The 15,944-nt window shown below is 36.2% G+C and overlaps 1 protein-coding gene across 1 annotated transcript in view; it reads right to left on the bottom strand.

Annotated features, from left to right (window-relative positions):
- Positions 1 to 15,944, bottom strand: part of ANOS1 (anosmin 1) — a 131,573-nt gene that overhangs the window by 33,288 nt on the left and 82,341 nt on the right. The window contains exons 6-8 of the mRNA XM_071430572.1: positions 12,541 to 12,670; positions 3,122 to 3,324; positions 456 to 603 (exon numbers count right to left, since the gene is read on the bottom strand). Coding sequence (XP_071286673.1) covers positions 456 to 603; positions 3,122 to 3,324; positions 12,541 to 12,670 — 481 coding nt within the window. The remainder of the gene's footprint in view (positions 1 to 455; positions 604 to 3,121; positions 3,325 to 12,540; positions 12,671 to 15,944) is intronic.

Raw genomic sequence — 15,944 nt, 5'->3', positions numbered from 1 at the left:
CATAGTAGACACAAGCTTTTGTGTTCCAAGAATCTGACTTAAAGGGCTACTAAAAATAGACAGGATTTTGGAAAACATTGCAGGTTAATAGTGTCCAGTTAAGACACACAAAAATGGTTTTATTCCATCCATTTCAAAACACAGTCAGTATCTATAGCTGTATTGAATCTAAAAAATATTAACACAACAGTTATGCAAAGGCTTCCATTTTCTTTGCAACTGTTTATTTTAGGTGAGTAGAGTCTAAGTCAAAGAATTAGGCAAAAATTGTCACCAATTTTTAAATAAGAAATTTAACAAGAAAAGGTTACTCAACTTGACCAGGAGATGATCACTGTGCTGTGGAACAGCCTACTTAAAGAATTTTTTTTTTTTTTAATTTAAGATATCATTATATAAAACATTCAAATTCCAGATAAAGGAGAGAGAAAGCATTCAGGTGTTTGATTACTCACTATTATTCCTGATGTCCTGAGTTGTGCTAAAATGGAGAGAAACCTTAGCACTTTTTAGGCGTATCTGACCCCAACGTGTCACTGCCTGCAGCTCCACATTGTAGTTGCTGTTGGGTTGGAGCCCCTCCAGGACCACATAATTTTGGGCCTATAATAGAATAAATATACAAAGCAATTATAATATTGCTGAAACACATGCCTTTATTAAAAGCAGGCTTGTTATCTTAGGCACACTACCTTTCTGAAGTTAGAAAACTCATATATAAATTTCAGAGCAAAATTTCCTTTCTGCAAAAGATTTCTTTAATTGGACTCTGTTTTTCTGTGTCATTTTAAAAATACTAACCTACTTGATGTTTGCATAATTTTGGCAGTTTCTTGGCAATTCCAAACCTATTGTTTAGGCAAAACCAATGGGGCTTTCTTCTATAAAACAAGGTTTTTCTCTTATGCCAAAATCATTTTAGCAAAAGGAATTTAAGCACTTAATTCCACAATTTCTGTGTTAGAAAAGCAATTGAAAACTTTTTTCTAGAGACAGTCAGTCTGAAGATAGCTAAAGTCCATCCAACATTTAATAAATTTTTCAATACATTCTATTTGTTTAAACTCTTGAAAATAAAAATTTAAAAATATGCACCACCCAAAAATACCCTCTCATTGGAAAGAACACTTTTTCTTCTGTAGAATGGAAAATAGAACAGAGAAAAACCAATTTCCAATGTCATGGAAGTGTACAAAATGGGGAAACAACAGATCAGGTTTATCATTCTCCAGTCAAAATCCCATTCATTAAGGCAAGGCACATGATATTGTAAAGAAGAGTCCAGCCTTCTCAGTCTTCTATTTTATTTCGCTAGATTTCATTATAAAAATATCCTTCTAGTCCATATGCCAGGTTGAAGATATTACTCCATGTTTTTGTTAGAATTTCTTGTGCCTTTCAAGTTTGACAGTCCATATAGAGTAAAAAAGATAACCGTGTACCAAGGTAACCGCCCTATATTTAACATTTAGGATGATAAAAGGAGATTGCCAAAAAGTATTTAGTATTAATTATCTTTACTTGTTTAGTGGTGACATATTGATTATAACTTTTGATTAACAGTCTCAGTATTGTAGTCAAACTAATTCAATGTCTACCTGGAGTGAGCTCATATGGAAATCAGTAAGAAATTATTTGGGTTGGGCTACATCTAAAGGTAAGAACTGGACAAAAATAATCTTCAGTGATCTTTAACAATTAAGAATTTTCCACCTTTCCTTTTTTTGCTTTTTTAAATGTTTGTGTATTTGCCATTCTTTAGCCTAAGAGTTGCTACAATATTCAAATGACCATTGATTAGCAACATCATCTGGAATGTCCTGAATCTCACTGGCAGTGCTGTGCAGTTTCATGACATGCTGCAGAAGAAAAAGCACAAGTCAGGAGTAATATGAGACATATTGTAAGAACCTGCCTTTTCTATAAAATACACCTTGTATTTCCCTATACTCAAGGTCAGAACTCCATCTCAATTACCCTAATGTTCTCATGAACCTAGTTTAGTATTATTTGTATGTAGGAAGTACTCTACAGAAAGGTCTTAAAGACCCAGCTCAATTTTAAAATTCTCTGGGGTTTCTGATGTTCTGAGAGAGAGAAACCCTCTGTACTTGTAGAGAGAAAGCTCTCTGTTATCTTTAAGCTGAAGCCTCTTTCCTGAAGGTCTTTACCCAATGTAAGGTTCCTTGAGGAACACAAACTTTCCTATGGAGCACAGTCCAACCCTACTCCTATCCTGCCACAATTATTTTTTTAAACAACAATAAAGAACTAACCTTCCTTTCTGTGCAAATTGACTTGCATGACTTCATCACACAGCCTTCACTGCCTTCATTTCTGTCAGGGTTTGGTGACTGAGGGACAGAGGGGGAATTGTGTCCCTCTGACTGTCACTCATCACAGTGGAATGGGCAGCCAGAGCCAAAACACAGTGTTAACATTGACATGGGGCCAAAGTGTCACTGTCAAAAGCACTGAGAATCAAGTCATGTCTAACTGATTTTTGTAATTGCTATCGATTTCTATTAATTGCTTAAAAATAATACGCAATATCCTTAAGGATATCACAACAAAAAGTTTTCCAGTAAAGCAATATTTAACATATTACTCAAGAAACTCATAGGAACTTGCTGCTAAGGAAATATTGCCAGATCTTTGGTACAGCAGTTTATTTAAAGAGTTTTGTGTGGTTTTCCCTCAGACCTACACTGACTGTTTAACGATTACTCTATGACTGTGTCACAAGTTTTACTTGCATAGTGAAAGAACAATGTGACAGACAATGACAGGCTTTCAAATAAAATAAGCACTTTAAGAAGCACTAACTGAATAAGCCTAAATTTAGACAGCTAACAGCATTTAACTTTTCATTCATCTTTCCTGAAAAATCTTATTGTATTTACCTGTATTCTAAGGCAGAAGTTTATTTCTCTCCCTGACTTCAATGTAAGAAAAGGATTAAGAGATCAAAATATTCTATGGGCTTCATGATACTAAAAATTAGGACCATTACTTTACCAGTGGCTGAAATCACTGGAACTTATCACATATTTTATACTTACACTCTATTTTGCATAAACATAAACCATACTTCTGTCCCAGTTACTGACTTCTTTCTTACCCCATCAGTAATCTTCCTTCTCTTTTTTTTTGCTGGAATTACATATTTGCTGTATGTCCAGCTCCAGAAGACTTTGTAGTGGTGCACTGGGATATCAGGCTCTTCTGGAAGATCCCAAGTAATCATTGCATTTACACTCCCATCATTGTTTGCACTGATATTGGCAATCCTGATATTAGATGGAGCTGGTGGAGCAGATGGATCTAGAATTTAGAAAAAAATGAAAATATTCTAAGGGAAAAATTATCTTCATTAAAGTAAAGATTATCTTCCCCTCATGATTTTATGAGGCATTCATAAACTGGATTAAACACTCTAAATACATTGAGGAAAATCCAGGCAAAGACATCCTGTAACTGATATGGCTTCTTGTAAATTCTAGAAATTCAAACTCTACTGACATAAAAATTATGGGTTAGCATCTAGTTTGTCATTATTCTGTGGTTTTAGTAGTTCACAAACATTATGAAGCTTTTATCAAAATGTACCAGATTATCAGTTTTCTTTCTGTCACTCACTTTAAATATACAGTGAGTGTAAAACATTCAGGTTCTACAAGTGGCCTTGTAGAGTCACCACAGAGCTGCATGGATGAAACACTGAATATTTTTTCATTGCTAGATAATTCTCAGATGATGAAATTATGCTTTGACACATTGAATCTTTCTTCAAAATTCTAATATTGATATCTACCACCATGGGGCACAAACACTTCCTTGGACTAAATGTAATTAAAGCATAATGATATATTACACTGTGGTAGAAATCTATAGGGGTTTTTTTAGAATGTCAAAAAGCAATTAGCTACCCCTTTGATTTATTTCACTATTCTGGTTCAATTCCTGGTCAATATCAACTGAGATAGTATTCCTTGAGTTGTCTTTGTGCTGACTCTAGAGTCAAGGACACACAATAGTCAGAGTTTGAATAAGATTAAATATTGAATCTTTTCCAATATTAAATTTAAGACCTCCTTGTGGATTCACTATATAATATCCTGGTCCCAAGTAATGTGAATCAATGAAGATTTTGCAACAATGCTTCTGAAAGACCAATTTGTTGTTTATCAATTCCTACCTTTTAATTCCTACCCTTTTTTAAATGTCTCTGTCAGCAAAAAATTGATGACAAAATACAAGGAAACTGCAAAAACAAAATTTACATAGAAGTAAGCAGTGAGACTAAAAAAAAATTAAAAGCATATCAGAAGAATAAAGGAAATTCATAGAAATTAAGACATGTTATCAATATATAGCCACATGAGCCATCACTTATTTGCCAGAAATAAAACTGGAGGTGTGAGGAGGGGGCATCATTCATTCATTTACTGTATGGTTTACCTGCATTATTTTAAATTGGTAAATGAGCTGTTAAATAAACATTCCAGACATACTTAATTCATCAGATAATCCCTATGACAAATGGTCTCACTGAAAAATTGTATCATTTACTTTATAAAAAAGACACATTCAGAATTAATAGACAGCATTTCCCTTTTAAACATCAGCATATGTGAAAAAATTACTTATTCTTGTTATTAAACAGGACTTTTGCTGCAATAACAATGGATACTCCTGTTTCCTCACACATTCCATTTTAGTTAAACAGTAATGGATGTCCCTCTTTCCTCACACATATAATTCAATCTAACTTTTGGCCATAAAAGTTCCAAAGCATACTTAAGAATTCTGGAAATTGAACATAATTTCCAAATAGTAATAATGCCTCACTTCTCACTTGGGTTTTTTAATCCACTAGCAAGTCAGTTGTGTATATTTTTTCTGGCTTTGGAGAAGCACTGCTATTACGCTTATTCCCTCACCTGTGAAGCTGACAACCACTCCATCTTAAAGTACAATAAACTATTCATTCCAGAATTAAAGAAAAATTTAGCCAAATAGTTTGTACTATTCTCTCATACAATTTTTCATTTACTTCTGTCATTTAAAAGCTAAGTATAAAATGTAATTTAGGTAAACTAAATATAAACAGAATCATGATTCACATATATAAGACATTTATTAAGCATTCATCTCAATTGATTTAAAATGTTAGAGGCTTTTATATGTTATATGACATTATATTAGGGCTATAAAACATTTATAACCTGAAGTGCAACATGATCATATTACTGTAGGTGAATTATTCAGGTTATCTCCCAGAAGTGCTATGCATCATCTATTATGTATACAAAACATATGGGATAAAATAAAAGTGTTTCAGAGAATATATCTTCCCAAATGGTCAGATATAAGCAAAAATAATTCAACTTATAAAACATGCTTGTCCTCATTCTGTATCTACAAGAGATAGAGAGTAATTTCAAAAAAGATTTAAAAAAATGAAATAGCTCCTTTGGACAAAGTGTATTACATGATTAAAAACATTTTGAAGTTCTCTTCACCAATTTTTTGTAGGTCTAAAAACTAATGACCAAATTTAGGGTTTTTTTCTTTTCAAATGTTTATATGTCCATTCCAGCAAAAGAAAGCAGTTAGAAAGAACTATGTGTGTACTGAAACCAATAGATAATTTCTTCTGAATTCTACACCACCAGTGTATCTGTACTTTCTATAATTGCACAGATTATTGAAAACATTATCAGTAGAATTTCTTCTGTGCTCACGAGACACAGTCCAGGCAGCAGACAAAATGCTGATCCACATTTGAAAGAAAATCTATGAATGTTTCTACTTTGCTGTGTGAGAATAAAAACATTGCATTAAAAATCATTGGGTAATTACAGTTAAGGATAGAAAAAATGTCCTCTTAGAAGGAATATGTATGTGATATAATACAGCAATAGCAGATATTTTCCTGAGTGCCCTCTTTCTTCAAAGACTCTTTTGCAAGCCTCTCAAATGACATCTATAAAAATGCCTTTGAACAAGAACAGTGGTGGTGGTAGAAGACAGAAAGGAGGAGATGTGCAGCTAACAGACATGAAAAGGTGAGACACTGAAAGTAACTCATTTTCTGTGAGAGCTTTATTAAAACTAGTAGACAGATTAAGAAAATAATTAGCTCTAAAGATATAAAATATCAAAGATAAACAAACTTATTACAGTTTTGCATTTAATCAACTGAAAAAAGATCCTGTCTTTTTGTATGGATGCAACAGTAAAATATTTCATGGATTTGGGGTGTATTACCTGAAATATTAAGACACTCAGTAAGCATTTTATATCAGATTAGGATCCATTTCATATCAAGTATTTCAATACCACTATGTAATTTATTAATCTACTTTGATATATTTCTGTGACATTCATCACTATTACAAGTGACACAATTATCATTTTGTAAGTTAAAAACCCAAGAGTATTAATTATTTCTTCATCTGAAAGAATTTAGTTTCACCAGCAAAGCAGACAAGTGAAAAGGAACAGCAGGGTAAAATAATGTGATCTCTGTTTACAGGACGAAAAACCAAACAACCCAAAAACCCCACATGAAACAAAGAACTCAAAAAACCCCAACACCCTTTAGGCCTCCCAAAAAAACAAGAACCCAGAAAAAAAAAACCTGTGACATGTTTATGAGCATGTTCCTCTACAATGCATGCCTGCCAGTTACCACATAACAGATTAGTTGTTTTTTCTGCATTATTGAATGGAAAAGTCATGCTTCTACAAGGTGGTCTGTTATGCTTATGTCCTTGTAGACATTAAAAGCACTATACAATTCGTGCTAAAATGCTTCAAGGTCTAATAACTGGTACTGAATCACAAAGCTGACTACATAAGGTGTTTGTTAACCTAACTATAAAGCTAAAGTGACCTTCTGCTGACTATAAAGCCAATAGCCATCCTACTGTTAGTCTTCATATACCTATGATCCCTTTGACTGACTGCCCACATGTAGAATTCAGGTACACAGATGTAAAATTACTGGAATGAAAACTGCTGCCAGTTTTTCAAATGCAAAGTACTGGTAGTTTATATACATGAATTTATCTTGAGTGTTAAATCAAATTCTTTGGTTTGCAGAAAGAGTGATGCTAGTTGCAGCTTTTCCTTTGCAGTTTATACAAATAAACTACAAGCCATTCTATATATCCTAGAATTTGGCACAGACAGCTGTCCTCAACTCCTAAAAAATTCAGGTCTCAGCAGCCTGACAAGTAAATCGCTTCTCACTGCTAGAAATGATAGCTTCATTAGGTCAAGGCTGAAGCTGCTGTTCCAGCACATGGGATAAGTACTCCACTTGTCTGGATTGTGTTTGGCTTGAGTATACCCAAAGGACTTAAATTCCTGTCTTGCTGGCTACTCAGCCATCACAAGCAAAATTCTGTCTCCAGTCCCCAAAAGGGAGGATCTCTTGCTGCAAATAAAGGAAAGAAAGAAAACACTCACATCATCACCATTTCAAAATTAACATCTCATATTTGTGAACATAGTAATAGTTTATATTTTCCAAAATTCTTTAAATCAATAGCATTTTCAAACACCTTTGCAAAACCTTAGAAAACAGTGTGGACAAGCTAAACACATGAATACACTGCTTCAGTGCATCCACTTTGTCTTTCAATGTGGCAACTGGAGTGAAAACAGTAAATGATTTGGAATAGGTGTCAGAGAGGGGAATAATGGCATTGGAATCAGAATTCTCATTCTGAGCTGTAAAAGTGAAAGCAAGTGTGATAGCAATTTAAAGCATTTTTTGGAGCATTTTTCTTGACTTAAAATAGATCTCCCACTGCTATCTTTCAAACATGAGACCTTCTAACTCTAAAAGTCTGCTGAAGCTGCTCTACAGACAAGTTTCCAGCCATTAAACAGTTCCAGGGTGTAAGCAGGAGGACTGGCTCTGCCCGATGGAAATGGCACACATAAACCAGCTGTGCAACAGCATAAAAAAATCATTGGTCTCAAAGGAGCAACAGAAAGAATTTTAGTGCCATGAGTGGATGTCTGTTCTGGTTTTTCTAACACTCAGTAATGTATGCATGAAATCACATCCAGCCTGGTTCTTATGTGCTGTGAAAACAATGTTGTCTGCTTCCTTTTGCTTGACAATCTATCCAGTGTATGCTGGCAATTGCCCTCATGGTGAAGATAAAAACCTTCAGCAGAGGTGGAAGGGTCAGATGGTTTGGGCTCATTGTGTTGATCTTCTTGTCTCTGGAAAAGACACAGTACCTACCTACAGACCAGTGAGGTAATATATGACACAGAAATGCCTAACACTGAGTCCCAGAGTTAACTGAAGTCTCTGGTACTGAGAGTTCATTCTCATCAAAAATTATAAAAAGCTAGGGAAAAAAAAGACTAGGGACTCTGAACCAAATGCAACAAATTAAAAATTGTATTACTAGTGCCAAGCAGCTTCTGACCAGTTAGGTTAAGCTATCCAGTGCCTGCTTACTGGAAGAAAAACACAGGTAGTTTTCATCCAACGAGACTAATTTATGGATTCTAGGAACACTTCTCTCCTGCTTCCAGAAGAAAAGAAACAGCTTGGAAAGAGCCAGTCTAAATATGAATAGAAGGATATTTGTATCTTCATGGATCAAAAATGTTCTGTCAGGTATTCAGTTACCTTTATTTACTGCTGTTATTGGAAATTGTTGCCACTCAATTAAAGATAAAAGGAAAGCACACAAAATTAAAAAACCCTGAAAAAAAGAAGTGGAAATCACAGCCAAAATAGCAGCAAATTTTGATCAATTTTAGTTGACAGTATCAATGTAAAAGTCCATCTGCACAGTCCCAGTCATATGAAAGAATCCACTCCCTAGGTGCAATATTCACTTAATTTTCCAGCCACTCCACCACAGACTATTCCAACCTGTGTTTCTTGTAATTTTGTAGTCGCATTTTGGCAAAACAAAGCTTCACTTGTGAAGGGTCATGTCAGACCAGTACATGGAAACCCTTTGTTTCCTTTATAAAAAATAAATAAACAGAGTTAAAAAAGGAGCTCTGCCTAGGCTTTGAATATTCCAGTAATTCTCAGCCATGTCACTTTATTTACTATTTACAAATTAATGCCAACAAATTAATGTTCATCCTAGATGAACACACGAGGAAGTGTAAAACAGCTAATAAACCTTCACCTCAAATGTTTATGGCATAAAAGCATCCAAAGGTGCAGTAGATCAGACCTCAAAACACAATTAGATGAAAAATGGCAAGTTGAAATGCTTGATGAAATATTCTTGTTTTTTTGGTTTTGTCTTTTTCATGACTGAGAAATTAAATTACTTTGGAAAATGAGGAGTGTTATTTAGTGATAAATAAGTTAATGGTAATTACCTCAGAAAACTTAACATAATTTTGAATAAAACAAAACCTTATTTTGCTGTGTCTACTTAGAAAGCATGTTTTTTGCATTTTCAAAAAGACAAAACACTATAAAACGTATTGTGGTAACCAGACAAAAATTCTCTCTCTGAGTAATTACAGCACGTTTTTGAATATTCCTCTTAACATCTTAAAATATTTAGTGACAGAGACTTTGTGGTGCCATATTCTTCCTAGAAGAAGATTAAATATCATATTTGTCCCCCTTTAGAGGAAAAAACAAACCCAAATGATTTTCTATTCATTACTATTTATGAGCAATTGGTAAAAGTTCAGTATCTTGTGTGAGAAACTGTCTTAGGAATTACTGTCATGTTTCCTGATCAAAGGGTTTATTTTTGAAGAAACCTACTGCTAAGTTTGACCAAGATAATAATCTTCTCTTAGTCTTGGCACAACAGGGTGAAGTGAAACACTGATGTGAAATTCTGTCCACACTTCACACAAACATAGCACAGACAGGCAGCAAACTTCCAAAGGTGATGTGCCAAAATCCACTTTTCTTTTCCAAACTGGAGGTTAAATGTGCCTGTAGGAGCTCAGCAGGGGCCAGTAGATGCTGGCACTCAAAAAACTAGGCACATCTGAGCAGCAGTTTCTTGCCTCTCTACCAAGCAGGAGCTGTCATTTCCCACTGAGCTCCAAAGCAGTAATTAAATGTTCGTGTGACACTAACTGCTACCACTCCGATGGCTCACCTGGGGATATAGAGGCTCAAAGGCACCAACAGGAGCATCCCAGTATCTCTCCCAGCAGTCAGCACCCAGCAGCACCTTCATGTGAGTCATCACCTGGAGTGACTGCACATTTCATCTGGCAAACTCACATCTTTATCACAGCCACTGGCAGTTCCACAGCCCCTAGAATGGCCAAATGAGCTGCCAGCATTGGCTGATCTGGGCTAACTGAACTCCCTGCTGCTTGTCTGTCAATTCACAATCCTCTGCCAAGGGCTAGAGTTCAGATGTGAAAACAGTTATTTTGAGAGTTACAGAAGCCTTTTGAAGAATGCTGGCTACATACTTGCTGCCATTATCAAACTTTTGGTTTATTAGGTAAGAGCATGCAGAGGTACTGCTGACTCCCACTGCCCTCATCACAAAGCTCTAAAAGTGCTCTCCATCTCCACTAGACAGCCATGAGCAGTTCTCAAGGAGAGCAAGTGCTTCAGGGGTAGCTGCAGAGACCACAAGAGGACTCTGGTATTCATGTAATGATTTCAAAACCACAAGTTCCTGAAACACAAATTACTGCCAGCTGGGAGACTATTCTGAAAAAATACCCCTATTTGCTTATCCTGATCTTACATTGTTATCCAGAAACCCACCTCTGGCTGGGGTCAGATTCTGGGCTAAAGAGACCTTCAGGATGATTTACCATGGATATTCTTATATTCATTACCAAGGATGGTATTTTGAGCATGGCTAGCACACTCAGTAGGGGGCCAATTTTTCTGAAAGTTATACAAATCCTGCCTGAAAATGTCATGTTCAAGCCAAAACCTCAGTGCTACCATGACATACCTTTCTGTAATTGTAGTAATAGTGGTTCCAAGCAGAATAGCTGGAAAATATTTACAAACCCAATAAAACAACTGTCAATGATCTCAATTTAAAAGAAAGTTGGTGCCAGATCCAGCAACAAACTGCTGTATCTGCTGAAGTGCTGTTCAAGAAGTAAAGAGAAAGGTACTGCTGCTGAAGAGTTCTTACAGTAAACTCACCGCTCGAAGGAACTGTATTATTTTATGTTTCTGAAATTGTATGCTACTTAAGTATTATAGTTCTTAAAATAATACTTCTTCTATGCATGAAAAGGTTGGTGGTCACAGAAGTAACAGGACAGCTATGCCAGCCAACCTTCCCACCACAAGTACAGCTAGGGCACCAAAAAAATTATTAAAGCTAACATATAGTTATTCAGTAAGAGATTAAAACTTCCATACCAGCAAAAGTATTCGCATGCCTCTATAAATGCACCACCAAAAAGATCCTTTTCTAGGACCGACTATGGCCAAACAATAAGCTAAAAGCCAGCACAGGAACTGAAAGATGGCAACTGTTTGTACTGCAAGATAATTCAGTCTGCAGAAAGAGGAGGAAATACAATCCTCAAAGTATGTAGAGTTATACCAGTGTAAAGATTCTGCCACTGCTAAAATAACAACAAGTCTTTCTATTAGGAACTGCTTCTATTAGTAGAGTGAAGAGTGCTGGATCTCATTCTTTGGCACTAAAATCAACTAGTGTGGTCTGGATATGCCCACATTATTGACTGCCTTTAAGAGAGGGTGACCACATCCAGATCATCTGTCTAATGGGAATAGTTTCTGGCCTGTGCTAACCCCTATGCTATGCCTAAGAGTCATCTGGGAAAATTCTTCTCCATGTTGGTGAAAAGCACACCACGGAGAATGCCGGGAACTTTACAGGATGGGAGAACTGTTTCCATCTCCTCCATCCCTCATGTACCATTTACTGGTACAGAAATACTTCTCAAAGTTGTTTTATTGCCCTAGCAGTTGCAAAACCAGAACTATCAACAAAAATTCCTACAATACTTTGTGGATCATCAGGCATGCCTTTGTAATGAACAGAAACATGCTGCTTTGCATTTATGCTCTTTTTTATTCTTAAGCACTTACAATTAGTGCTATGAAGAGGAAATTATATTAAGAGGGTACAAAGTTCCATCAAAACAATGCTGCTACAATTATTTAGATACAGGCCATAAAATATTCCAGTACTCTACTAAACTTATGACAGTAACATATTTCCCATAACTAAAAAGAAAAAAGATAAACCTCTTGGATTAACACACTGAAACCCAAGTTCTTCTGTATTTCATGGTCAGGGTCGTGTAGTTTGATACCAATCATGTGGAAAATGTTTCAAAGGAGTTTTATTCATAGACACCCTTGCTGATAAAAGAATAATGACAGTTCAACTTTTAATTTGTTTGCTGTCTTCAAATAAATCTCCATTTCTAAAGTCAGTGGCAAAACTACTCAAAAACCCACCCACTGAAAACCCTCTGCCACAAAAGCAGGCAGGTGAGGCTGTGCTGCAGGTGGGAGTGAGAGGAAGGCGAGTGGCAGACAGGAACACTCACCTCTGGAGGAGCGGAAGTGCTTGCTGGGTGCAGTGAAGCCCCGGGTGCCGTGCACGTTCACAGCAGCCACGCGGAACTGGTACCAGCGGCTGGCGCGGGTGTCCGGCAGCCGAACGCGCTCCTCCGTGGTCTGGTGGGGAAAATGTCACACTTACTTACACTGCTTGTTCTGACAAGGTCACCTGCCATCTGCTGTGCAACACCCATTGGTCTGCCTGAGCACACACCAGCATCACAGGCTGCATGCAGCCACCTCACCTGACCCATCACTCTGCACTGCAAAGCATTTACAGCTGTGAACATAATGATAAAACCATCCAATTTTACAGTGCATTGCAGGTTTCTTCTGGAAAAAGTAGCTTTTAGAAAATAGGTGAAGTGCTGTTAAATTCACACAATTAGTTCTGCAGTTATCACAACCTTCACCAGTGTTTAGGGTCTCACTGTTCAGGTGATATTTCAGGGAACTCGTTGCCCCAGGTGACGGGACTGATTTCCTCAATTCTCAATCTCAGAGAATTAGGGGTCCAAAATAGCTTAATGAAATCCAGTGCTGTGAGAACCCACTTTTTCTAGTTCATAGGAAATTCAAAACTCTCAGATAATGAATGTAAGCCTTCTTCACATCTTTGGCACTTAGGTCAAAAAGACACTTACAGCCTTAACTCTTCCCTGAAGACTTTTCTCAGGTCATAGGAGCTGACCTTTTCTCCAACACCACCTACTGAGATTGCCAGTGTCATGAGTTCAATTTCCAAATCCTGAGGGGAGAACCACTGAAATATGGTATAAGCATAGATACAATCTGAACCCTTTCAGTAGGAAGTGCTTTGCACATTCTTATTCTGAGCCCTGTTTTCTTCCTTTTTTTTTTTACCCCATTAAACTTTTGAAGAACTATCTTTTGCATTCTTTCTTTTTTTTTCTCTAAGGTACAAACACCAGAACTGAACATAGCCTCCTGGTAACCACTGAATCACTTCCAGCTACAGAAGATGTGGCATTTTTGCAGAACTCATCAAAAACATATCCACTTGGAAATTTTACTTTTTTTAATTACCTCTCAATTATCCAGTTTTCAATTTACTTTAGTATGTCATGTTTGCTACATTTTGGTTTAATTCTTTCATCAAAGTAACACAAGAACCTGAACCAGATATCATATATATGTCTAAATATATTATACAATCACCACTGATTACCATTACTGACCAAACATGCAAGCTCATTAAAAATGTAGTTACACCAATTTATTTTTACAAGCTCTGTTTTATACAAGTTCAAGAAGTCACCTTTCCTGTATATGATTCAACATTACTTGTAATGATACTAAGTAGCTCCCAAAAAAAGGCAAAACATAATTTCCGCTTCTTGCTCCCTTACTTCTTTCTGTGTAAGAAACCAGAAGTTGCTGACATAACTCAGATAATCAGAAACTGAGGAATTTGCTTCAGCTCTTCAGCAATGGCCTTTTAAAGCCCTGATAAATAAAATTTGTAGGTGTTATTCTCCACTTAGTCTCTCTCTTCATTTGGTGACAAACAAAATTTAGGGAAACAAATATCTCATTTGTGTGTGCATGTAAGGAAAGGAGACTTTTTCTAAACCATATTATTGACTCTCTCAGACTGCTAAGCATTGCAGACTCTGAGTCCATCACATATTGCTGCTCCTCAGAGTCCCTCTCCATTCAGACCACTCTCTTCTCAACTTAAGCAGGGCTAACAGTCCTGACAGTCTTCCTCATCTCCTTTCCCTTTTTAACCTTTATGTTACTTGTAGAGGGAATTATCCAAGGTTTGCCCCAGGGAAGAAAGAGCCTACCTGAATCAACTTTTGCAATTGTTTTTATTTTATGGAGTACTCAAATATCCTATTTTTTTCCAACAGCCAGCTCCCCTATTGCGGCAACTGAAAACAGGTTCGGGTATTTAATCATAAATAACTAATTACAGTCTTCTGGGCTTTTAAAAATATGTTTTCTGAACTTTGTAACAAGGCAAGCATAATCTGAATAAACTTAATCCCAAATTCCTCAAAGGAGTTATTTGTCACTGGCATCAGCTCATATTCTGTTGATTAAAAGAAAGTATTTCAGAAGTGTCAGTTTCCCATGGCAACCACGAAATAATGTAAAATCAAATAAACTGTCAATCCATAATGCCAAAATTATTTCAACTTATGAACATGCCTTGGGCCTATTACTTTCATAATTCATTTTGTATGCCAAGCTCCTGCTAAGCTCAATGGCATGCAGGAGGTCTACCTCCAACTACCATGATATAAACCACTTTGGCACCTCTAAGTACCTTTTACATAGAATTAATAAATTTCTAGAAATAACTAAGTATTGCTGAGATATCTTACACTACCTTAATGCTATAACTATTTTTTTTTGTTTAATTGCTTTAGTTTATTTAGTTCTCACTACTTAAGTATTTTTGGAGCTGCAGTCATAATATTCAGAGTCCTTTCAATATCTTTCACATTAATTTAAACCCACTAAAAGCTATGCTGAGTGGTACCAAATAACTAATGGTTAAATTTCATCACACACCTAAAATTCTGTCTGAATATGAAAGAAAAAACCAACACTTTTAAAGAATTTTTAAGAATCATAAATAAAAGACAAAAACAAAAGATCACCACTCAAATCATTACAGAATCATAATTACCATTTATTTGGCATTGTTTAGTTATAAGATGAATGTTTGGAAAGTAGCTTCAAATTCTAACAGGTGTTTTATTTGGAATAAAATAATAAATTAGTCTCCTCAAACAAAATAACTGGCCAACATGTCCGCCCTCAGTATCATGCAAAGTTCAATGAAGACAAGGGAAAATCCCTATTAACTACATTAGGATACAACTTCATATAAGAGCAGCATGTAATCTTAATGACATAAGCTGGACAATACACATAATACCTTGACATTACTTCTCAAGAGCTCATTTTAGGTCATTTAGAACAAGGTTGGGCTTTCTGTGAGAATTTGGCCGAGACTTGCCCAGAGCTGCTCCATTTAGGAACTAACAATTCTACTCCTCTTCCAGCAGCTCTTAACTGTTTAAACCCTGAGCCCTTTCCTGTAAGTAGTCTCCTCATCCTGTCCTTCAAAAGGTGATTATCTGTTATTGCCTTCAACATGGCTACAGAAATCTTCCTCTGCTGCTCCTACAACTGAGTAATGATCAAGAGCATCCCAGAGCATGGATGACCTATCTTCAATTCCATCCTTTGTGTGAGAGACAAGGGCAAGATATTCCCTAGCACCCTGGATGTTGCATGCTATCTAGAACTATAACATGTTATATATATTTACATGCAAAACTGTTCCTTGGAGAAAGAAAGGCTGAAAGTCAGAATTTCTTGTAAGGGAAAGGGATTTACTAAAACTGGGAGG

The sequence above is a fragment of the Agelaius tricolor genome, unplaced genomic scaffold (genome assembly GCF_023055355.1).
Source record: "Agelaius tricolor isolate 1412-34295 unplaced genomic scaffold, bAgeTri1.0.p SCAF_7, whole genome shotgun sequence".
NCBI lineage: Eukaryota > Metazoa > Chordata > Aves > Passeriformes > Icteridae > Agelaius > Agelaius tricolor.
The sequence above is the reverse complement of the archived record's forward strand: the minus strand, read 5'-3'. Positions and strand labels throughout refer to the sequence as shown.